Source organism: Zootoca vivipara, chromosome 2 (genome assembly GCF_965207765.1).
Source record: "Zootoca vivipara chromosome 2, rZooViv2.hap1.1, whole genome shotgun sequence".
In the NCBI taxonomy this organism is placed as follows: Eukaryota; Metazoa; Chordata; class Lepidosauria; order Squamata; family Lacertidae; genus Zootoca; species Zootoca vivipara.
The window spans coordinates 6,175,459-6,199,777 of NC_142584.1; the positions used below are offsets into that span (position 1 = coordinate 6,175,459).

The following is a 24,319-nucleotide window of genomic DNA, read 5'->3' on the forward strand; positions in this document are numbered from 1 at the left end:
AGGTAAATAGGAATGTTTTCAAATTCCTCCTGGAAGTTAATAATGATGGAGAAAGACGCACCTCGCTAGGAAGGGCCTTCCACAACCAGGGAACCGCCACTGAAAAGGCCCTGCTAGTACCATTACTTGCTGGTATCTAAAAATATAAGGAGCAAGGTAGTAATAGATAAGGGCAGTCTGTGCCCATTTTCCAGTCTTCTGACAACTAAGTTATGCTGTGAACCTGGGACCAGTGAGCACCCACAGAAGCAATGCATCCTGGGATACCATCCCTGGAAGCAAATGTGACCAGACATGAGAGGGTAAGCCAGCTTTTCTCAACCTGGCACCCTTCAGAAGTAGTTGGAACTCCCAACTCCCACAGTGGCCGGTGGCCAGGAATGATGGGAATCGAAGTCCGTAGCATCTGTCAGGCCACAGGACAGGGAAGTCTGGAGAAGCTCCTTGTCGTCTGAATGCTTGACGGCAGCAGGTGCCACCGCTTCTTTTGTTGCTGCAACAAAACATGGCAGTTGGGGAACGTCGTGTCTGATGCTCCAGCCATCAAGGGAGCTCTGTTCTAACCTGCTAACTGACACTTAGCCTCAGGGGTTCCAAAACTCTCATCACCTTTTCCCAGGATTACCTCAGTGTCTTGCTACCTGAGCTTGAAGCCGCCAGATCTGAGGAAATTCCACACAGCTTGGTGTCTGCCGCCTTCTCAAACATATAAAACCAGTGTTCAACACCTTTCATGGGCTTGCTCTATAAAACACAGTCTAGGTCAAGGTGAGTGTCTTTATATTTTGGGTGGCTCCCATCCCAGGATGCACTGTGGATTTTAAAGAGGACTTGGAGTGGCAAAAGGGAGCCCATTGTATCAAAGGAAGGAAAAACCAAACAAACCCTTTCTCCACCCAAGATACAGAGCCTTTGAAGCAAGGCCGTTCCTATGATGTGATGCTCTATAAATTGTTGGACTGCAACTCCCACCATCCCTTACAATTGGCCATGCTGGCTAGGGCTGATGGGAGGTGGAGTCCATCAACATCTGGAGGGCCACAGGCTCCACACATCTCCTGCATGCACAGACACACCTGCCTTCTGTACCAAAGAGCCATAACTGAGCTCCAAGAAAAGACCAATTCTGTGCTCCACCTAATTCAAGCAAGTAATCGTGAACCCAAATCTCAGCATTTTAAACCTCCTCACCTTTTTAACCAAGGTGCAGTCTTCAGCCAGTATGCAGGGGCTCACTCCTTTTACCTGAAGTCTTGCCCTGTGGTTCCTCAATAGACACTGTACAGGTCATGTCAGGAACACTGAGTTCCTCCATCCAACCTTTGAGAGTTCTGGCTTGATAGCAGCCTTCTCCCTTTGCAAATCCCTCAAACCCTTGTAGCCACTATGGCTGCTAGTTCTCAAGTCCCATTGTGCACGTTTCAGATAAGTGACGTTTGCTTTGGCAGGTAGCTCTGGGACGCCAATAGCTACTAGGTGATCCTGAAGGCAGCGGACTACACCAGCCTTTCCCAGTCTTGGTGTGCTGTTGGACTACAACTCCCACCCTCCCTGACCGTAGACCATGCTGTATGGGGATGATGGGGCTTGCAGTCATCTAGAGACACTGGTTTGGCACCCCCGTTATTGAGCAACAGTACGAGGCACTGCTGCCAGTAGTTGCTGGGGCTACTCTAGAACCAGGAACCTTTGGTTCAGTGCATGTGGCTGCCCTTTGTGGTGAGGTAACAGGCCTGCACTTTGGAACATCTTACCTGGCAGTGATGTCTTCTCAGGGGTCAGGAGTGGCTCCACTTACCCAGCCTGTCCATTGGGCCCTCCTGGACAGGAAGGGATATAAATGGCTTCCTGTTTGGCCTGGAGCTTTTCCTGAGCAACGTGGCCTCCCTGGCTCTGTGTGTCCCTTGGCTCTGACTCCCTGGCTCGACTCCTGGCTTACCTCTGACCTCTGTCCCAGGCCTGCATGCTGCACGCTGGACAGTGTCACAATGAGAGCTAGACTAAACTATCTTTGTAAGTTATCTTGAGCTGTGGGAAAGGGGCAGAAAGTATCATTTAAAAATATACATGCATGTGCACATGCATACACACCTATACGCAGGGCCGGTGCTAGGGTTTTTTGCGCAGTAGGCGAGATCACCTTCAGGCACTACCACCACCCCGGGCCATCAGGGGCGCGGAAGGGGCACCAAACTCAGCCGCTTCAGGCAGCTCTCTGGAGGCACGCGGGGAGCGCGGGCCTGGGGCCACCTCCGCTGAACAGCTGTTGAGCAGCTTCAGGCCGCTATCCGGAGGCTCGTGGGGAGCGCGGGCCTGGGGCCGCCTCCACTGAACAGCTGAGAGGTGTGGAGCTTCGCGCAGGGAGCGCGAGTCAGGGGCCGTCTCCACTGCGCCTTTCAGCTGTTGAGTGGCTTCAGGCCGCTCTCCGGAGGCACGCAGGGAGCACGAGCCTGGGGCCGCCTCGCCCGCCTTTCAGCTGTTCAGTGGAGGCGGCCCCAGGCCCGCGCTCCCCATGCGCCTCCGGATAACGGCCTGAAGCTGCTCAACAGCTGAGAGGCACAGTGGAGGCAGCCCCAGGCAGCACCGGGAGGCGGCAGGCGGTGGGCAGGATGGCCAGCACCCCCTCCATTTTGGCGCCCTAGGCAGCTGCCTAGTTCGCCTTAATGGACGCGCCGGCCCTGACTATACGTACAATCCCATGAGGAACTGATAATTCGATTGGTGTGTTGGGCCAGTGGGCTGGTGACCCATTTTGGCAGTATATGGTAATTGCAGCAGGGACAATGGCTGGCTCTCTTCTACCTTAAGTGTCTCTCCAGCAGGTATCGGGAGCTTTGGGTCTAATAAACCCTGCATTTTCCTCTCCCTGCCTCCCAAGCTTCTTGCCTATTAATGTCCAGCTCACTGAAGGGAAGGGCCTGGAGACCTGGCCTAGCTGAAGCTTTTACAGCTTCTTCCAACCTGGCAATTTGTGGCCTGAGCTGTTACCAAAATAAAAAAAGCTTGTTCTATTATGAGGGCAGAAAGTAGCCATTGTGCAAGGCAGGGCTTTCAATTATGAGGGACCTATATTTAGCTCTGGGTGGCCCTGCCTGCTGGAAGCAGATAGACAGTAGTTGCACCTTAGACAGGGTGTGGAGAAAATAGATAGATCCTCCCCCCCCCCCGCCCCACTGCCTCCCTTTCCCGTAAGAACTCGGGGTAACCTTGTGAGACTTGAAAAGAGCTTGCTCTACATTATGGATGCTTCCCTGCAACGCACAACACAGCTGCTGGCAAAGGTAGCTGGGGGTTATGGAACCTGCCGTCAGAGGTTGGATGTGCTCTTTGTGCCCCAAGAACCTGTCCCAGAATCCTCTGCAGTGCGCAAGGCTTCCTTGTCAGGCAAGCCAATGTGGAAAAGGGTTCCCTGAAGGAGAGAAGTCTGAACATGAAAAGCCTCATCGTATGAGTTGCCTGTCGCATGATGCCGGGCTGGTCCAAGGACTTTGGGTATTTAAATGCCATTGGCAGCAAAAGCCTGCAAGGGAGGGTTTTAAAGGCCAGAGTATGTGGGAAACAGTGTACTTGCCCTCGAGCACAGCAACAACCTGGTATGGAGAGCTTGGGTTGCAGGTGATGGCAAGGCGTATAGTCCTAGCAAACTAACATGGATAGTGAACTTAATTATCTGAATGTTAGTTCTTATATCGCCTGACACAGTGACACCATCCACCAATAAAGGGCTTGTGGAAACCCAAGTACAAAGAAGTTTGCAGAAGTACAAAGGGGAGAGGAGCCTAAATTGAAGGGGATCCCAAGCAGACCTAGAGGGACCGAGAATGCTGACCGCGTTATGCAGGGGTAGAGGGATGGAAAACCAAGTTGGAATCAAATGGAGTATCTTGGAAAGCTGAGCAGGAGCTCTCCACACTACAACATTTCGTTGCAGCCCCCACTGGTCTTTCCGGAGTTAACAAGTGATTTGTTCCTCAAAATTGGACTGGGAATCATACCACGTGATCCAGCAGTTGCTCTTCCTCTTCCAGGTATATGTGAGATTGTATTTCATTCTGTTTTTAAGTGGCGAAGGAAATGCATTTAGCACATGCTCAAATTAACCCATCCCACCGTCTGCTTTTTTCTTTCTTTTTTACTACATATGTAGAGCTGCACATAGGCTGTGAAAGGTTCCAGGAACAAGTGAAGCCTAGGCAAAAATTAAGCATTATATTTGCCCAGCACTGTCTCTATCCTTTTATCATTCTCCTTTCCAGGTAGCCACTGAATTGATCATAAATTCAGATCTAGCTAGCCATTCTGATAGGCTGGGGAAGGCGTAACTATGCTCTGTTTAGCAATCGGCTTATTCACCCCGCAGTTTGCCTTGCAACTATAGATTGTCAGTCTGCTGGCCTGGAAGTGCTATTTTGTCTGTGGTGCCCAGTAATTTTAGATGATTAATAAATAATCAACAAAGGTTATCCATCGCCTTCCTTTCTGGGGACTCACAAAATGTCTCTGGCCACGTAGGGCAAAAGTTGTAATTGAGGAATGGCAGGGGAGACGACTGCATGGCTGTTTGAATTTCCCTGGAATTTCATGCACTTTATGCAACTGATGGACCTGCTTTGGAGAGCAGGGCAGTCTCGAGCAGGTCGGCCGCCCTGGCGCTGAGGGGCGGAGATCGCTCCGGCACCCCCGCCCTCGCAGGGCGCAGCATGGTTTCCGCGTGGCTTTGCCGCATGGCGCCCTGCTTACCAGCCCGGTGCCCTGGCGCACCGCGCCGCCGGGGGTCTACCTAGAGCCGGCCCTGTTGGAGAGTACAGTATATCCTAGTGATTGTTACTTAGTTAACCTTTATAGCCCACAAGCAGAACCCTTCATGGCTAGTACCGGTGTGGTTGCCAGCCGGCTGGTTTTAACCGGGCCTGAGCATGTTGTCCAAACTACAGGAGAGAGAAATTCTCATGTGCACCAAGTTATAATGCCAAAGAATCACTTAGTCACAGAGCAGAAAGAGCTCCAAGTGCTTTGTTTTGCAGTGCCTCTGATGGAAGATTTTACTCAACTTACGAAGGCTTCGACTTCCGAAGGCTTCGACTTCCGAAGTCGAAGCCTCCAGGAGTCCTCCTGGCGCGCACGTTCTGCGCGTGCGCGGTCGGCGCATGTGCAGAAGTGCGAAATCGCGGAACGGATCGTCTTCGTAAGTCGAGGCACCACTGTAATTGCAACATGTTCAGCTTAATAAAATCATTTCATGCCCCTTGGGGGACTCTTTCTCCTTTTGGTCCTCTATTGGTGCCTTCTCTCCTTTGTTCCTGAGCAAGATGTTGACCTGTAGATATATTTTCTGTTTCTTTCCTTTCCCTTTGCTTGAGTTTTTGGCAACAGGCTATTTTATAAACGAACGGACCTGTGTTCCCCCCCACTTTATAAGAGATGGTGGCAACCGCAGATAGTCTGTGGAAGTGGTGTCTCTGCTTGAGTCCTTCTGCTGCATGGTATTCAGGAAGGAGTGAAAGATGAAGAAGCCATTGACTTGGGAGGAATCCAAAATTACAGCATTTTAAAGCACATCCTGTCCCACAAGAATTCTGGGAAGTGTAGTTTGTTAAGAATGCTGTGAATTGTAGTTCTGTGAGTGGTAAACCCCAGTTCCCAGGATGGTGTGTACACAGCCTACATGCGTAGACCCTTGATGTTTTGGCCCTCATCATGCCGTAGTGTTGTCAACAGAGGAGTGTGGTAATACAATTTAGCTCCTGATATCACTGGAAGGACACGGCAGGGAAGGCGCCCTTTTTAAGTGGCAGCAGTACAACAACAACAACAACAACAACAACAGGTATTAAAGCAATGTGTCCCTGGATTAGAATGAAGCAGACACTCTGGAATTAATGTGGAGTGCCCCAGATGTGTTTCGAGATTCAAGTTAGCAGCTCAGTGGGGCTGGTTTGAACTTCTTACTGGAATATTTCATGCCTCTTGGCTACACAAGCTTATTCTGCAATAAGTCACCGTGCTTATTTTGCATTTATTTAAGCTCTAATAAGGGACCTTGAGAGACAGGCATGCTTGCTAGAGGTGATGGGAGTTGTAGTCCATCAACATCTGAAAGGCCAAAGGTTCCCTCACTCCTGCAGGGTACATAGGGATAATACGATACCCTTTATCAAATTATATTACAAGTGCTAATCCAATCCTGCTAACATTTTAAAGTGTATACAGTGCTCCTTCATATATTCTGTAAAGTTAATCCATTCTTTTTTAAATTTATTGTCCTCTTGGTGTCTAATCTTCCCAGTCAATTTTGCCATTTCGGCATAGTCCATCAATTTCAATATCCATTCTTCTTTCAATGGGATTCTTTCTTCTATCCCTGGGCATATAACATTCTTGCCGTTGTTGTCGCATACATAAATAGGACCTTTTTCTCCTTCAGTAATTCTTCTTCTATTACAGTATACCCAACAGAAGAGCCTCTGGCCCCCTAAACATGTAAATATGACAAAGAAGCATAGAGGGACCCAGGTGGCGCTGTGGTTAAACCACTGAGCCTAGGCCTAGGGCTTGCTGATCAGAAGGTCGGCAGTTCGAATCCCTGTGACGGGGTGAGCTCCCGTTGCTCGGTCCCAGCTCCTGCCAACCTAGCAGTTCGAAAGCACGTCAAAATGCAAGTAGATAAATAGGAACCGCTACAGCGGGAAGGTAAACGGCGTTTCCATGTGCTGCTCTAGTTTGCCAGAAGCGGCTTTGTCATGCTGGCCACATGACCTGGAAGCTATACGCCGGCTCCCTCGGCCAATAATGCGAGATGAGTGCGCAACCCTAGGGTCGGTCACGACTGGACCTAATGGTCAGGGGTCCCTTTACCTTTACCTATCATATGTATGTCATCAGGATCACCACTGAACAGGCACTGAGCTCTGCAGGGATTGGCTGGCATCCGTTTGTCTCGCGAGACAATGGAGTGCACCTGCGGGGGTGAAGTCAAGCTGCTGTGTTAGCAGCACTAAAGTGACCTCCCTGGGGCACAAGCCTGGGCAGTGTGTATGGAAGTCCTGGGCTGCCCAGATGACAAGAGTTTGGCACCAGTTTGGCTGCAGGAGTTGTGAGAGGGAGGCATACAAGATGCCATTCAACCATCCTAGGGACTCCACACCGGGTTTACTCCTTAGCCTTTTCTTCTCCGGAAGATATCCCGCAAGGCACGAGAGATTTAGGATCCGAGTTTTCCTTCTCCTACATGGGCTGCCTGCCCAGGTTGACGAGCCCCATCTGTAGGGATAACCCAAGCTACATGTGGGTGGGGTGAGAAAAGAAGCCCCCTAACATAGCCTAGCTTCTCTGGCATAAGCTAATCAAATAGATTAGGGCTGCCATACGTCCGGGAGGAATTTTCAAAAGGCGGCGCTTTGTCCTGGATCACAAACGAGTCAATAAAAAAATCGCAAGTTTTTGGCGTTTTTGTGAAGAAGAAAAAGTCAGCCACTTTTGGAGTGTCCTGGCAACCCTAAAATAGATGCATATGTGTGGACATCTAGAGCCAACCTAGTTGTTATGTTGTGCTAAAGAGGGAAGTGTATCTCTAAGCCTTTTCTCAGGACAAATTCTTCAGGGGCACAGACCCCCATATTGTGTCCATATGTTTCCCCTTCGGTGAGTAGCAACAGCTCCAGGAGGGAGGGAGATTTTGATTGGGGAAACAGTATTAAACCCACCATCCCACTGCCATGACTCTGATCCAAATTGCAGGAGTCCCTCAACAGACAATCTGATGTGGAATGTGCTCCCTGCAGGCAGAAAGTTTGAATACTGTTGCTCAAGAGCGAGGAAGTTCTCTCGGGTTTCCACGTTTATTTACGTGCCACAGGCAAACCTTGTCCTCATTTCAGCCCCTGGCAGGAGAAGTAGCCTGGGGCAGGCGGACCAGGAAGAGGGAAAACCTAACAGAAACTGGAAATGGTAGCTGATAGTTGCTCACAAGGCTGGCAGATCTGGAAGGAGAGATAAGAATGGCTTCCTTTCCTGCAGGCAGCTTTCCTGCTTGGAGGGATTTGGGGAGGGGGGCCAAGGCTCTGCCCAAATCAATTTTTTAAAGTGTGTGTGTGTGTGTGTGTGTGTGCACGCACACACACACACACACACGTGTGCACATGGAAGACTGGGGGAGGACTAAATAAAAAAGAGGGAATGGCGTGTAATTTTAGCTCCTTGAAAGCTGATCTGGTTCAGGAAGAGCTAAAAGGAGGAGAACAGGAGGTAAACAAATGAGGTTGTATGTGGGGGGACACTCAGTCCAGCTGGCTTGAGTTAACATGCTCTTTCGTTGTCTGGGCCTTTTGGAGGTGAAGTTACAGCTCTAGAGTTCCAGCCAAGCAACACGTGGGGTGTGTGTGCGGGGTGGGCTGGGGGGGAGGGGAGGAGTTGGGCTTCAGATGAGATTTTGTGCGCGAACACATGTGCAAAAGGGGGGGGTGGAGAGTAGTTTCCTCCTGCCGCCTGGTTTCTTGTTCTTTGTATTCTGATCTGAATACAAGTCCATGGCTGGGTATACTCTGTGTGCAAAAATTTGGTATCTGCCCCAGAATCCAGAGGCCCTCCATTCCTCCCAAGATTCTAGCCCTTGTGGTTGGTGAAGCAGGCTTGAGACCTTAAAAGAGCCTTAGCAACCAGGAAAATGAGCAAACGTTCTGTTGGCTAGCCCGTGCCCCTCCTCACCCTTTTCCTTGCAAGAAGAATTTAAGTGAAAATCCCATTTTCAGACTTTATTCCAGGTGCAGAATTTGGCATAGAATTTGTTTTTAGAAAAGCAAAAAACACAGAGCATTCTTGAGCCTCCCATGGGAGACTGGTAGCTTTGCTGACCAATAGCCCTTGAAGTCATCCAGGGGTCATTTACTTACCTTATTGTACTTAGTCTCTTTGACAGCACACACAGATTCACACTTGCTGTTCTCTCTCATTCCCTGTTCTCTCCCTTCTTGTTCTGCCTTCTCTCTCCAGCAGCAACAGAATTTGCCACTTTACAAGGACACGTTGACTTACAAAGTTGATGGCGGGAAACGTGTTTCCTCATAGTTTGGCATTGCGCACAGGAGAGTTGGGAGTGTTGCTGGGTAACATGGAGAAATTTACCCCTGGAATCAACTTGGTAGCATAGTTGGTAGCATAGTTGTCCCTGTCATCCATATGGAGAAATTGTGGAGGGAGGGCGGAGTAGATCAGAGACTTCAATGCATGCGAACTGTGGAACTCAGCTGAGCGCATTCAGTCCCCGAGATAAGGATTGTGCAGATATCATCTCAGCTAAAAGCTAGCAAATGAAGATGGGGAGGAGGGTTATTTCTGAGCTGTTGCTTTAATACTTTCAACCTGCCTGTTTTGCCAAATATGGGCTACATCAGGGGTTGGCAAGGTTTACTGGCCATGGGCCAGATCACTCCCGTGGAGATCGTTCGTGGACCGGACTGGGGCAGCGCGACGCTGGAAATCGCGTCTGCGTATGTCCGCGGTGCCAGAAATTGCTTCCGCGCAGAAGCAATTTTCAGCGTCTGGACATGTGCAGACGCAATCTCCGGTATCTGTGCATGCACAGACATGATTTCCAGCGCCGCTCAGAGAGTCCCTGCACCGTGGTGCACTGGTTTAGCGCAGCGCACAGGGGACTCGCCGAGTGGGCGGCTTGGTTCAGGGGTGGCTCGTGGGCCGGTAAAACGGTCTTTGTGGGCCGCATCTGGCCCATAGGCCGCACATTGCCAACCCCTGGGCTACATTCACACATCACAGTAAACCATGGTTTATCATGACACGTATAAGCTGCAACAAGCCAAGGGCTCACACCTTCCCTTCTGCCCACCAGACTAAGAAGAGGACTCTGGAAGCATTTATGTACTTTCAGTTTCCCTTAGACTCTGCTTGTTGTTTCATCCAAACTGGGAGTTTTGATTTACAGTAACTGTGCTTACTGTAGCTTAAGTTGACCATAGTTTGGGATAAACCACGATCCCCAGTGCAGATGAAATGACAAGCTGTGTTTAAGGGAAACGGATAGTAAAAACTGCCAAAGAGCTCCAAGCCATGCAGTACTCAGGAGACAAGGCGAAGATAATCAGTGACTATATGACACTTAATCACAGTGTCGTGGGTTTGAGCCCCACATTGGGCAAAAGATCCCTGCATTGCTGGGTGGTGGACTAGATGATCCTGGTGGCCCCTTTCTACTCTACAATTTTATGATTTTATGATTCCATTAGCTCAAAGGGTCAAGCTGTTGTAGCTGGTGCAAAGTTCTGGCTGAGATGGAAGTACTTTCTAGACAACCTTTTTGTTGAGCATCCAACCCATTTTGTTTGTACAAAATGTGTGGGGAGGTAGTACAATGTTCATAAGATTTGTTGGAGGGAGGCTGTACGACATCGTGTCAAACAGCTGTTATCTCACACTTTCAGCTGTTATCTCATCTGCTCCAAGATGTTTGGATGAAGTGGGATATGAATAAAATAAATAAAATGGTACAGGTACAGGTACAGGGTGAGTCTTTTTTTAAAAGGCCCCGTGGAACATGTGTACTCTGTATCCATGGGGCCTCTTTTAAAGGACTCACCCTGTATAAAAGAAGCTGCGATGTAGGGGTAATACTATTGCAGTCAACTGACTTTACACAAGAGTAAACCCACTGAAATTAATGACCATGATTCACTTCTCTCCATTAATTTAAAGCATGTACTCTTAAGTGAAAATTATTTGAATTGTTTTGCTGCAATGGCTACTCCTCTGGAAATGGCTATAATTTGTTGTTTAGTCGTTCAGTCGTGTCTGACTCTTCATGACCCCATGGACCAGCGCACGCCAAGCACTCCTGTCTTCCACTGTCTCCCGCAGTTTGGTCAAACTCATGTTGGTGGCTTCGAGAACACTGTCCAACCATCTCGTACTCTGTCGTCCCCTTCTCCTTGTGCCCTCCATCTTTCCCAACATCAGGGTCTTTTCCAGGGAGTCTTCTCTTCTCATGAGGTGGCCAAAGTATTGGACCCTCAGCTTCACGATCTGTCCTTCCAGTGAGCACTCAGGGCTGATTTCCTTCAGAATGGATAGGTTTGATCTTCTTGCAGTCCATGGGACTCTCAAGAGTCTCCTCCAGCACCATAATTCAAAAGCGTCAATTCTTCGGCGATCAGCCTTCTTTATGGTCCAGCTCTCACTTCCATACATCACTACTGGGAAAACACATAGCTTTAACTATACGGACCTTTGTCGGCAAGGTGATGTCTCTGCTTTTTAAGATGCTGTCTAGGTTTGTCATTGCTTTTCTCCCAAGAAGCAGGCATCTTTTAATTTCGTGACTGCTGTCACCATCTGCAATGATCTTGGAACCCAAGAAAGTAAAATCTTTCACTGCCTCTATTTCTTCCCCTTCTATTTGCCAAGAGGTGATGAGACCAGTGGCCATGATCTTAGTTTTTTTTGATGTTCAGCTTCAGACCATATTTTGCACTCTCCTCTTTCACCCTCATTAAAAGGTTCTTTAATACCTCCTCACTTTCTGCCATCATGGTTGTGTCATCAGCATATCTGAGGTTGTTGATATTTCTTCCGGCAATCTTAATTCTGGCTTTCGCATGATGAATTCTGCATATAAGTTAAATAAGCAGGGAGACAGTATACAGCCTTGTCGTACTCCTTTCCCCAAATTGGGAATGGCTTCAATACAGGGTTGGTATTAGGATGGGAAGCCACTTGAATATTCTGTCTGAAGGACCACAGAAAAGTATGCAGATCTGGACGGTTAATTCTTCATAGATACAGGCATTCCAGCCTCTATTGCAATCCTTCTTCTGTTTCTCCCTTAAAGCCTGGTCTACACAAACAACAGATAAAATGCCATACCCTTTTCTGGGCTCCAGCACTTCATGGTAGAGAGAACATGTTTGAATTTTTCACACTACACACACAGAGAGAGGAAAAGCATGACACAAAGAAAAGTAATGGGGAAAGGCTAAGTGTGAAGCTTCCTCCCTGACTTCAGGTTTTCTTCATGTAATGATAGCCTGAGGTGGTCCAGTTCAGGACCAGCCCTCTTGTTAGGGTATACCAACACTAGGGACAGGGCGAGATTGGTTTGGTTCACATTTTAATGCAGAAGTATGTAATCTGCACTTCCCAAACCAATACAGAAACGGAAACACAGCTATCCTCCAAAATCCACACTTTGTTGAATTCTGCAATACAGATCTCCCAACCTCAAAAAATGGGTGCCTGTTAGGGAAAGGTCACACAAAGAATGCATATATTAGTTAAAATAATGTATTAAAATGATTATATAAATGGGAAATGTCTTGCAAAAATGCATGTATTGTGCAAAATGAATGCATTTACTAAGCATAATACAGAAATGCACATATTAGGAGACCAATTTTCATGCAGACTTCCCCTTTCCTTTTAAAAAAAGAATTGCAACCTGATGTGCAGATAACTGCAACTAAGGCTGAAAAAATGAGAAACTAAAATTAACAGATTTGTCCATCTCAACTTAATACACTTTAGGCAAAATTAGTTGCACTGACACCACTGGCCTCTGGCCTCTGAAAAGCGGCTTGAGACCCCCTTGCACCTTCCTCCCACCCCCAGCCCCCATTCTGCTTGCCTGCTGCTTTCTAATGCAGGGTGTGTCCCTTTATCCCCTGGGAGATGCTCCAAATTGGATCAGTTCTGGTTTGTTAAATGCCTGTGTGTGTGTTTGTTTGTGTGTGTGTGTTTTGGCCAGGCCAAAACCTTTTTCATCTGCCCATATGCCGCTCTTCCTTCGCCTCCAGAGGGTGTGGGGACAAGGCTTGGCAATTATGCTTCAGGATATTTTTACCTTTTTGTTTGAGAGTTGCAGCAGGCAGGCATTTGTGTCAACCAAAAATACAGATGTTTGCCCACCATTCCTTCCTTAAAATGCAGCCCCCTATCCCAGAACGTCAGCTGATCAGCTAATGTCGTCTTGTTACCTCTCGGGCAACATAGTTTGGTAACAATGTCGTTTCTGTCTCTCTTTGCTCTCCCCACTAATCGACTTTTTTTTAAAAAAAAAAAACATGCTGGAAAGAAGCCACCATCTGCTGTTCTGTTTTTGTTTTTCCTCTCGCCCACACTCGCTTTTCTTCTTCGTCTTCTTCTTCAATGGAGCCTCTCTTTTTTTTCTTTTTTTAAAGGATACAACCAACCCTTCCCCTAAACCGCTGTTATTCTTTGGCTGATTCTAAAAAAGATAGGCAGGCTCGAGGAGATCTCAGATGCTGGTGGGAAGGAACTTGGTGACTGTATGACGTTCCATTTCCCGTTCACGCCAGAATGACAATAGCGGCTGGATCTTAACTTTGTTTGGAAAAGCTCCATGCATTGTAGTAATCGGCTGCCTGGGCTTCTGCAGAAAGTCTGACTGAGATGGGTGCAAGGCCAATTCAGAAGAATGTGTCACCCACGCTGCTAAGGGCTGATTCACACGACCTTGGAAGCACATGGCGCAAAGCTCTGTTGCATGGGTGCATGGGTCCTACTGTAGGAAGAGATAATTGCTGGCTCAGGGGCTCAGTCTGAAGCCCCGTGGCTTCTTATTTGGCCCCCACAATAGCTCCCTACTCAGTTATATGCCTCCTCCCCTTTCACTGTCCTCTGTTCCTTTTGTAAACAACTGCTTGCTTACTTATGTTTTAGAATACTTTCTTGTTATGTAACAGTCCGGGTCTTCATTGCAATATATAAAAAAACACCATATGGGTTAACGTTATAATTGTATTCCTCATTCCAACAAATAATAAAAATAATTCATTTTTTTCCATGGACTCGTAACAAAGTATGCCAGTTTAGATCTAACTATTTTTGACCACATGTTCTCTGAGCCCTTTGCAAGGTCGCTGTTTGGAGAATTCTCCCTCTCCCCCCCCCCCCTGCAGCTGATACATGATTTTGCTCTAGTTGGCAAGCTTAGAAACCAACTCCAAGATTACATTAGCAGCTCTCCCCCTCAGATAACTGGACAAGATCATTTGTGCACCAAAGGGTGTTAAATAAAACATGTAGTCATTCATCCAGGGAATCTTATAGCCTGCTTCCAAAACACATCTGCCGTAGAACATTGCCAAAATGTTGTTGTTGTTGTTGTTTAGTCGTTTAGTTGTTTCCGACTCTTTGTGACCCCATGGACCATGGTACGCCAGGCACTCCTGTCTTCCACTGCCTCCCGCAGTTTGCTCAGACTCATGTTCGTAGCTTCGAGAACACTGTAAAACCATCTCGTCCTCTGTCGTCCCCTTCTCCTAGTGCCCTCAATCTTTCCCAACATCAGGGTCTTTTCCAGGGAGTCTTCTCTTCTCATGAGGTGACCAAAGTATTGGAGCCTCAGCTTCACGATCTGTCCTTCCAGTGAGCATTGCCAAAATATGTATGCATAAAGTCAGCATAGCATTGCCAATACAAGGATCATACACCACATGTGATTGTATAAATGTTTCTGCCCATGGGTATCAAAGTATCACTGGCACTGAACTTTGAAAAAGCTTTATGAGATTGGCGCTGATCCTATTTATCTGGACTTTATTCCAGACCTATCTCTATTCATGTTCCAGATCCTACCTCCTAGACCCAGACCTCTTTCCCATTTCCCCCTTGCATAGAATTGTTTCATCTGTTGCCCTGATTCAGCAGTAAATAATATATTTTTTCAGTTTATACTTTTGACTTTTTTGCATCTGCAATCTTATACAGTACACACACGTTTGGGAGTAGTTGCCTTTGAATGCAATGGGGCTTCCTTCTAAAAAGAAATGCACAGGACTGTACCGTTTATGTTTCACATTTAGATCTTGGCCTTAGCCCTGCATATTTTGATTTTTTTACTGCACCATATCTCATTTCTCACCACACTAGTCTTGTGAGGTAGAATATTTCTCTTCCATTTTACATGATGGGAACGTATTCTGATATGTGTTGAAGATGGCCCCCCAGGTAATCCATGGCCAGGTTAACCGTTGAACCCAGCTCAGTTCCAGAATCGTGACACCATGTGGGTGCCAAATTCCTTGTTTTGGTGCCCCCTCCCCCTGGCTTTGCAGCAAACATAGTTTGTTTGGGCGTACTACTTGAGGGCATGTTGCCATAGCAACTGCCCCCTTTAGGCCTACAATGCTGATAAGGGCCTTTGCAGGAGTCATAACAGTATGGCTCCATCCCGCCATTGTTAATCAGGAGTTCCAAGGAAGGCCTTCCAACTATTATTTCGTGTCTACTAGATCCTCCTTTAGGGCGAAAACATGGGAACTCCGATCTGTTTCTCTCACAAGAGGAGGCCTTCTAGAAAGGAACGTGGCCAAGATCTAGCAGTGCTTAACGCAGGCTGCCAGTTCATAGGGTCATTTTTGCAAGCCTATCAAGGGCTGGACACTTGACCTGAGATTTACTGACTGGTTATCATTCCTGAATCAAAGCCAAGAAGCACAATCTGGTTTGCCCAAGTTATCTCCACAAGCTGAAAAGGGGACCTATTTTATCCACCCACCCTGAGGCTGCCCAGGTGCCTCCAGGTGCTGCCTCTGGCATCCACTTCATGCGGTGGCAAAGCAGAAAGACTCTTTAAGCTAAAAAAATCTGGCATGCTTACCCAGAATGCCTTGCTGCTGCTCCAGCCCCAATTCTACCAGTTCAGGAAATAAGTGACAGCGCCATTCCGTGTCTGCGGTCGATGAACCACAGGAAGTTGGTTTAGACAGGAAACATAAGTCTTTGTGATGCAGTGAGACTTTGCATCAATGAAATTACCTTTTAGCACCGCCGCGACTTCGTTGGTAAAGCTGCCTCTAAGCGTCGCCAAGTGTGAGGAAATGGCAGCCGGTTGCGCATGACAGAGCTAGCTAGAACGCACTTCAGACGTGCATTAAAAGTATGGCATTCCTTTGCTGGAGAAGGACACCACAAAATTCAGATGACTGCAAATGTCAAAGGATGACTGTCTTTTGGTTTGCATATTGTTTCAGAAGCTGTGGATTTGATAGATTTGGCTTTAAATTTCTCCTCCATCCCTACTTGATAGGAAGAGGCATCCTTCGTTCCTCCTGGGTTGAGGTCAGATGCCTCTTCAGCTGCTGCTCAGGATGGGATGAATGTGGCCTTTGGAGGGTCATGAGTACGGGGGGGGGGGGGCAGACGGGCTTTTGTTTCTGATTGTCCCAAATGTATGTCCAGGACCAGATGGCCCTTTTGAAAGCTCCTTTTCCGTTCTCATTGCCAACAGGTCATATTTGGTTTCTTGTGCCTGCAAGGTTCTCACCAGGACTCCTGGAGATGTTTAGTCAGGGCCAGCATGCAGCTGAAAATCTAGAGGTAGAAGAAATACTTACATTTCTCCAGCAGTGCAGTGTGTTTCGCTTACGTTGTTTCAGGAATCCTTTCAAGAGTTGTGTACAATAGGCCACAACCAGCCTATTTGCAAATAGCAAACTTAATTCTCCGACTGCCAACCCTTAGCCAGAATGGCACCATCCACAAACTACAGGAGGAGAAACCTCAGATTTGCGGAACCCCAAGGTTTGCAGAAGTACAAAAAAAAAACCTTTTGGGTGGAGAGTCTGTAAGGTCTATTAAGGACAGAGCATGCTCACTGGCTGCACAAAGTGCTGGTGGAAGGGAGGGTTGAGAAATACTCGGCACTGCAGTGTTTGGTCCCAATTGTTACTCTGTGTGTTTCAGAGAGAGAGAGTGTCCACCTCTTAAGCATTATACTGCAACATGTGGTATGTAAGTCTTACCATGCTCAGTAGAATCGGAAGCACATACTACTAAGGGTGTCTCCAGACTGTCAGTATTTTATGGGAGTGGTTTGGTTGTGTAAGGGGAAGAGAATACAGGGATCCTCCTCCCATCATCAAGAGCAGCTCCTCCAATAGCAGCAATGCCAGCGGGGAGGGGGAGGAGTCCAGTGAGGAAGGAGGAAGAGGGATGCAGGGCTCCGGCAACACAGAAGAGCCCCTGCTACACGTGAGGGAGAAAGAGAGAGGGGGGAAAGGGGGGAGAAGGAAAACATGGAGCATAGACCCTTTTTTCCCCCGGTTCCGGAATTACGCAGGAGAAGGAGGGGAAGAAGTTTTGCCGTCCCGAGACTCTTATGCTGGAAGAAGTCGAGGGGCGGTCCATTCCCGGATTCTGCATCCGACTAAGCAGACATGTTCTACACACCAGTTCCACTGTAAATAGACTCCACTAAATAAAACTGTCTAAAGACGAGAATGTGGAGCGTCGTTACTCTAGAGTAGTCGCAATAACAACCTCTGACAGCTTGTATGCCAAAACTTTAGGTTTATGCATCAACATGCTTTTTTTTGTTTTGTTTTTTTAAATCCACTTTAAATATACAAACAAACACCTGGACTCCTTACGGTTTGGAAAGTGATGAGGAAGTGCATTGGAAAATGTGGGAAGAATGTATAATCCGGATGGAAAACTCATTGTAGTGTAACTGCTCTGCAAACAAATCACAGCGAATTCTCAATAAAGACTGCATGTGAACTCAGCCCTGCGAAGGGCTTGTGAAAGCAAATCAGGATGAATGCTCCACATAGAGGTCATTTGGAGGGGCCCTAAGGATAAATCTTTCAAAGGGCGTCAACATTGCAACTCTCTGGCTCCATCTCTTGGCTAAACACAACCCCCCAATGTTTGGCCCGTGGCCCAAAAGATTATGTGGTGAGGGGACACAAGAACTCACTGCTGAGAGAGCGGGGCATCACACATCAATACAAAATTGCAGAAACAAAAGTACAAGTGTTCTGATATGTTTGAATCTTGGTTAATTCATTAAATATTTGTAATAAAATAAAATGTAGCACTTGGCTACAGAAATTCCACCCTCAGTTTCTGTGATTGGGGAAGCTGCCACAAACCGTTGCAGTGGGGCCTGCCTTCCCCTTCTCCCTTCTCCCAATTAACCTCCGTCTCCAGGGTCCACCCCCATGACATCACCAGGGACCACCCTTAGGTTTCAGGTTTTGGCCCTGAAATCTCAGAGGCTGGGATGCTTCTGACCACCTAAACAGTGGAGGTAAAACCAACCAAGTTGGTGGCCATCTAGTATTACTCTTTACCAGGGAAAGCTTAGCCCCCCACCCCCACCCCTGTTATCCACAACCTACAGTCTTTGGTACCACGAGTGGCAAGCGCCTTATTGGATCCATTGAGGGTATCTAACTGGCTTGTGCCAACCCCTGGCAAATTCCTCTGCAGGCCTAGGAAGCCAATCCCTTGGGTAGGGCCAAGGGGCTGAGTCACCAGTGGCTGCTACAGCACACAGTACAGCTGCTTGGGCCTCTCCTCCCCATTCCTTCTAAATTCACAGCGCAGGTCAGTTGTGGGTTGGGAACAGGATAGTGGAGTACTAGAAATGATTAAGAACAGATGGCATACATGCCAGAGCTGCAAAGGAAGGAGTGTGCCTCTTATTTCCCCCCTCAAAGTTTATTCTTCGACCAAGTTAGTCTTGATGGTTTGGAATTGGCGTAATTCTTTTTAAAAAAGTAATGGACATAGTCCCTGGGCATCCGCTAGGTGGAGATTCGGGCCCTGCAACCCATTTGATGTTGAGACCCCTGCAATGCACGGCCGTGCCTCCTCCGTTACCGGCATGAGAAGTAAGAAAGGTTTCCATAGCTGGCAGCTGCAGAGGCCGAAGGGGCTTTGTTGAGAGCAATTTGGAGGAATGCAATGTGGGCCCTTTTCCTTCTCGTGGTTGCGCTTGTCACTTCTGATTCCTTCCCCGCTAGAACAAAAGTGACTTTGTTGAAACTCCCATCCTCCTTGCATTTCCAAGGAGTCAGAGAGCGAGTGAGTCAGAGTCTGCGGGCTTTTCAGTCTGGCAGGTAGCCTGCCTTTTCTGAGTAGAGCTGGCCCCCTTGTGAATCCATTCTGGGTGTGTGTATAGATGGTATCCTGGACTGTGTGGAAGCAGGAATGGTAGGAAGGAATAAATGTGTGCACGTTCATTGTCCAAAGGGCAAGTTTGTGAATGGTGCAAGAAAATGTATGGGGATGTGCATGAATGGGAACAGGAAGAAGGGTTGTGTTGTATGTTTATTAATTTTTTTCTATGCCACCTTTCGTACATAATAACAAGGTGATGTGTAAAACCCAGGAGCAATCCATTGACAAAAAATCAGACTAAAACGGCAGACACTTAAGTCAATGGCAGATAGTTTAAAGAAACAAAGTGGTATAAACGACCAGCAAAGGCATCGGAGAACAAATGCGTTTTCAGCAAGGACCAAAATTACATTAAGGTAGGTGCTTCCCTCAGTTCACAGGGGAGGTGGTTCCACAGAAAGGGCGCCACCACTGAAAAGGCCCTTCCTTTGAGCACCACTAGGTGAATCTCTGCAGGTTGTAGTATGACCAGAAAGGCCTTGTCTGACTGTCTTAATGCAGGGGGCAAGCTGATATTCAGAATGGTACTCCTTCAGCCAAGCTGATCCCAAGTTATTTAGGGTTTCATAGGTCAAAAGCAACCCATTAAATCTGGCTTGGTGGCATATTGGCAGCCGCTAACTGCTACGGACCTGTTCCTTTGCGGGAAGCGAAACCCTCTCTAGGGTAACCAAATATCCCATTTCCCGGACCCAGGAACCACCTAGCCTCTAGACTTCTTTCTTGTAGGCTCTCACTTACTGGTGCACTCAATGGTGTGTGTGTGTGTGTGTGTGTGTGTGTGTGTGAGAGAGAGAGAGAGAGAGAGAGAGAGAGAGAGAGAGAGAGAGAGAGAGAGAGAGAGAGTTATGTATGTCTGTATGCATTAGTGTGTGATTGGGACAAAATTATATTCTGTATGATGGCAACGTGGGGATGAGTGTGCAACTGGCTCATGTTTTCCCGTATGAAGAGAACATTAGAGCAGGCTGCTAGAAAGTGGGTTGAAAGAATATTCAGATGGGCATATTCCCCTCCGCCCCAGTTGAACAAGTTCCAGGCTTTGGAGAACTATGTTTGTTAAACCCATTATAACATGACGCAACATTTCATTTTATTTAATTTTGCTGTGTAACCTGAGACCTTTCTTTACCCGTCCTCGCCATAGCTGCCAAGTTTTCCCTTTTCTCGCGAGGAAGCCTATTCAGCATAAGGGAATTTCCCTTAAAAAAAGGGATAACTTGGCAGCTATGGTCCTCGCTGTAGTTGCATTAAAGCACTCTCCTGGGGATGGAAACCAGCACTGGCAGCGAACCCATATTATCTCACAGCCTTCTCCACTTAGACCAGCAAATTCTCATCTTCTTCTAGATTACCAATGGGGAGGCTGAGGCACAATGCCTCCAGAGGCAATGTTTGCAGAAAGCTGAACTGTGGAACTGCCTGCCACAAGGAAATAGTCATGGTGAAATATTTAGCAGTTTCCCCAAAAGGGATTGATTAGATATCCACAGCAAATGAAGTTGGTGATTGCCAAACCATTATACCAAACTCATAACAGGACTGGGTGAAACCTGTCTCTTAATATTTCTCATACACGTTGTTCAAGAGTTTTCCTTTCCCTCCTTTTCCTTTTCATACACGGCGAGGGAGATGGGATGGGGGGGGAGCCTGAATTAGAAATGCCATGTGAATAGTTCATTCAATTAAAAAGGCAATGTGATGTTTTGATCTCTTAATATGGGGGGCGGGGGGAGAGAATACTAGATAGTAGTTGATTTTTTTGAGTGCCCAGAAAGTAGAACTATGCATGAGACATTTGGGGCTGGAGCCACCAAGGAGCACATAACCCACTTATTCTTTGGGTTTCTGCATTAACAACAGTTTTGAGTCCAGAGCAGTGACTCATGGAGAGATGCAAAGGTGACCCTCCCCTGAAAATGGGCAATTCTCCTGCACCTCTGCATTGGAATCCAGTGACACCCAGCAGATTTATTCATAGCGGAGGCTAATTTGGAGGAAGCACGTCCAGAAAAGTGAATCATTCGGAGATGTAACAGGCGGCCTTCTCTGCAGATGGCATTTTGGACTCACAGGAGACTTGAGTGATGTTCGTTCGTTCATTCGTTCGTTCACCAGTTCATCCATAGCATGCTAGCAGCTTTCTTGTAGCAAACAGGTTCCACCTTGACCACTGTTGACCATGAACCACAGGCAAATGTGCTGAAAGCCACACATCTTGGTTGATAATTATTGAAATCTCCTGCAGGACTGGAGTGACAGCTGTGCCCAGGAGGCAATGAGGGAAATGCTTATTTCCCAGCTACCTTGCAGTGCTTTGGCAGCATCCTACCTCCTCACAGTCGAACCCAAACTAGAAGTTCATGTGGTCAGGGGCGTACCCAGGATGAAAACTAGGGGGGCAAGGCAAGCCATGGTTGTTAAGGGGCGAGGGGGTGCCAGGATCAGCCCAAAATCGGGCTGCTACGACCCCCTTCTCCCCCTCCGCGATTGGCAGGGGCAAGGGGGTGCCAGGATCAGCCCAAAATTGGGCTGTTCCGATCCCCTTCTCCCCCTCCGTGATTGACAGGGGCAAGGGGGCGCCAGGATCAGCCCAAAATTGGGCTGTTCCGATCCCCTCCTCCCCCTCCGCAATCAACGGGGCAGGTGGAGGGAAAACATCCCTTCTAGCCGGCTGACTGTGGGGCGGGTGGAGGGAAAGCCCCAGAGCCGCACAAAGCGTTTGGCTGGCTTTCCCTCCACCCGCCCCACAGCCAGCCGGCTAGAAGGGACGTCTCCCTTCTCCCTGGCTGGCTGTGGGGCGGGTGGAGGGAAAGTTGGCCAAATGCTCTGGGGCTTTCCCTCTGCCCGCCTCACAGCCAGCCTGCTAGAAGGAACGTCTCTCTTCTCCCCGGCTGGCTGTGGGGTGCGTAAAAGAAAAGGAGCGGCGGCAGGCAGCGGGGCAGGCTGGCCAGCGGCTCTGCTTCTGGGGGGGGCAACTGCCCCCCTGCCTACGCCCATGCATGTGGTTTCAAATCCAGGTCTTATTGTCTGAAGGGCAAAGTGGGGGATGTGCAGCCTTTTAGCTCTTCGTGGCTTTATTATACCCAGAAGCTGCTCCTAGTATCAGTTTTCAGTGTGAAGCTCTGGAACAGTGCTGTTCTGGTAGCTGAGGGCACCACAACACATTCATGATTTGGAGTGAGTCATGTTTGGTTTTATTTATAGAGATTTCTTAAAATTTCATGCAAATGAGCACTTCCTTGGCTTGGTAGAGGAGATATTGCAGGCACATTGTACTGCTCTTATAGTCAAAAAGTGACACAGAAGCTTTCAAAAAAGCTATAAATAAATGTCCTAATTTCCTCCTTGTATTAAGGAGGCGTGGTGACTTCTCTTTTTCCTTACTCTCTTGAATTTCTTACTGTAGTACAGGGAAATACTATTGAGCATGCCTGAGTCTTTTACTGAAAAGTGAGGAGCGTTATAAACTCCTAGACTGGCTAGTACAGGGTTGGAGAGGCAAGGAGCTTGAATGAGGCAAGGACCTGGAAAGCCTCAGCCCTCCTGGCTTTCAAATTTAACTACAAGGAGTAACTCCCCTGGCTACCAACCTGTGCCTATGGCAAGGGAGAGCCATGCTTCATCTAGATCAGGTATCCCCAAACTGCGGCCCTCCAGATGTTTTGGCCTACAACTCCCATGATCCCTAGCTAACAGGACCAGTGGTCGGGGAAGATGGGAATTGTAGTCCAAAACATCTGGAGGGCCAAAGTTTGGGGATGCCTGATCTAGATGTTATCAAGGATGGAGAAAAGCAAGACCTGAGGGACATAGAAAGATCACTGTATAGGGTTGCAGAGTACCTTGGTCTTCATCTGGTGCATCAGACTAGAGAGGGAAGCAGAAAGGAAAGGATAAAGAAAGGGAGACAGAGAAAGAGAGGAGGAGAGGAAGACACATTTAGGCTAAAGGATATAAAAGCATGATTGATTTATTTTTGCTGCATTCCTGTTCACCAGGAGCGGGGAACGTTTTGGGCACAAGGGTAGGGGTGCCATATTTCAAAAAGTAAAAACCAGGACATCCTGAAAGTTGTTGAGTTCCTTTCCTTTCAAAAACGCCAAAAAAAAAACACGTGAATTATCAATTGAGTTGCCGAAGATCCAGGGCAAAGTACCACATTTTGAAAATTCCCCCTGGATGTCAGTTCCACCTTTGAAATCCAGATGTATGGCAGGCCTACACAAGGGAAACCTTTGCAGCCTTGGCTAACCTTCCGAGGGCCACATGCCACTAGTGGGTGTGGCCAATGGTGGGTGTGGCCACCTCTCACGCACCTTCTCACATGCACACCCAGGCAGTACACAGATGGCTGCACAGAACCCACAGAGATCAGATGAGGAGTGGGGTTACTGGCCCCTCTCAATTCATCAAAGGGTTGATTTGATGACCAAGCAGAGAGAGTGATGTGCATCTTCTTCAGTGGATTGGGATGTGCCCACCTCAGCAGTCAGGGTGCCTACTTTGGGGGGAACCTTCCTTCCTTCCTTCCTTCCTTCCTTCCTTCCTTCCTTCCTTCCTTCCTTCCTTCCTTCCTTCCTTCCTTCCTTCCTTCCTTCCTTCCTTGACAAATTCTTGACAAATTGACTGAACTGGAGTTACGGTAGTTAGCTATCCCTTGCTATAAAGTCTAACCTGGGAGAAAGTCTCATTGAACTCCTGAGTAGGCAAGCTTAAGATTGCATTGTAAATGTGGATCCATGTTGCATCTTTGAAATTAAAGGAGGGCCGTTTCTCGAAAAGGTTAAAGACCATTGGTTCATTTCAGTAATTTTATTCCTGGATTTGGCATGTTTTTGGTTAAAATTCTGGACTCTAGACAAGTCAGTAGATTATTGTGCTCTCCAGACCAGACCAGTTTGCCAGCCTGACCCATCATCCCCAAGTCAGCACATTGCTGAATGTAACCAATATGCTCCTTGACAATCCCGGGTCTTGCCTACACTTTCTCTTGAAAGAGGAAGTCCTTCCATGCTTCCCAGCATATATTCTATGGAAGCAGTCCAAGAACTCCATCCACACCACCTGTCTCTCTGCTCCTCTCCTTAGAGCTCCATGAACCTCCCTCCTGACAAGGCTCGTCTCCTCCGACAATATGACAACGAGAAGAAATGGGACCTCATTTGCGACCAGGTAAGGTGGGGCTGCCCTGTGATTGTTGTTGATGGGGTGAGATTCCTCTCTGCCATTAAAGCTACAAATCATATCATGGCCATACCTGCCATGTTGCTGTCAGAGAAATAAGAGACCGGGTGGAAATAGCAGACCGGAAGTAGCGCTGCCGTCATTTTGGAACTGGGCGGAGCAGTTCCAAAATGGCCGCTGTGCCAGAATAAACTGGGGA

General features: G+C 47.8%; 1 protein-coding gene across 10 annotated transcripts in view; it reads left to right on the plus strand.

The window, feature by feature from the left end:
- The window catches only part of FMNL3 (formin like 3), a 97,809-nt gene that overhangs the window by 23,917 nt on the left and 49,573 nt on the right, over window positions 1-24,319 (plus strand). For all 10 annotated transcript variants that reach the window (XR_004691735.3, XR_009557227.2, XR_009557226.2 and 7 more), the window contains exon 2: window positions 24,025-24,108. Coding sequence is in view for 5 of the 10 variants with exons in the window: in XM_035102433.3 (XP_034958324.1) it covers window positions 24,025-24,108 (84 nt within the window). In the remaining 5 variants the exon portion in view is untranslated. The remainder of the gene's footprint in view (window positions 1-24,024; window positions 24,109-24,319) is intronic.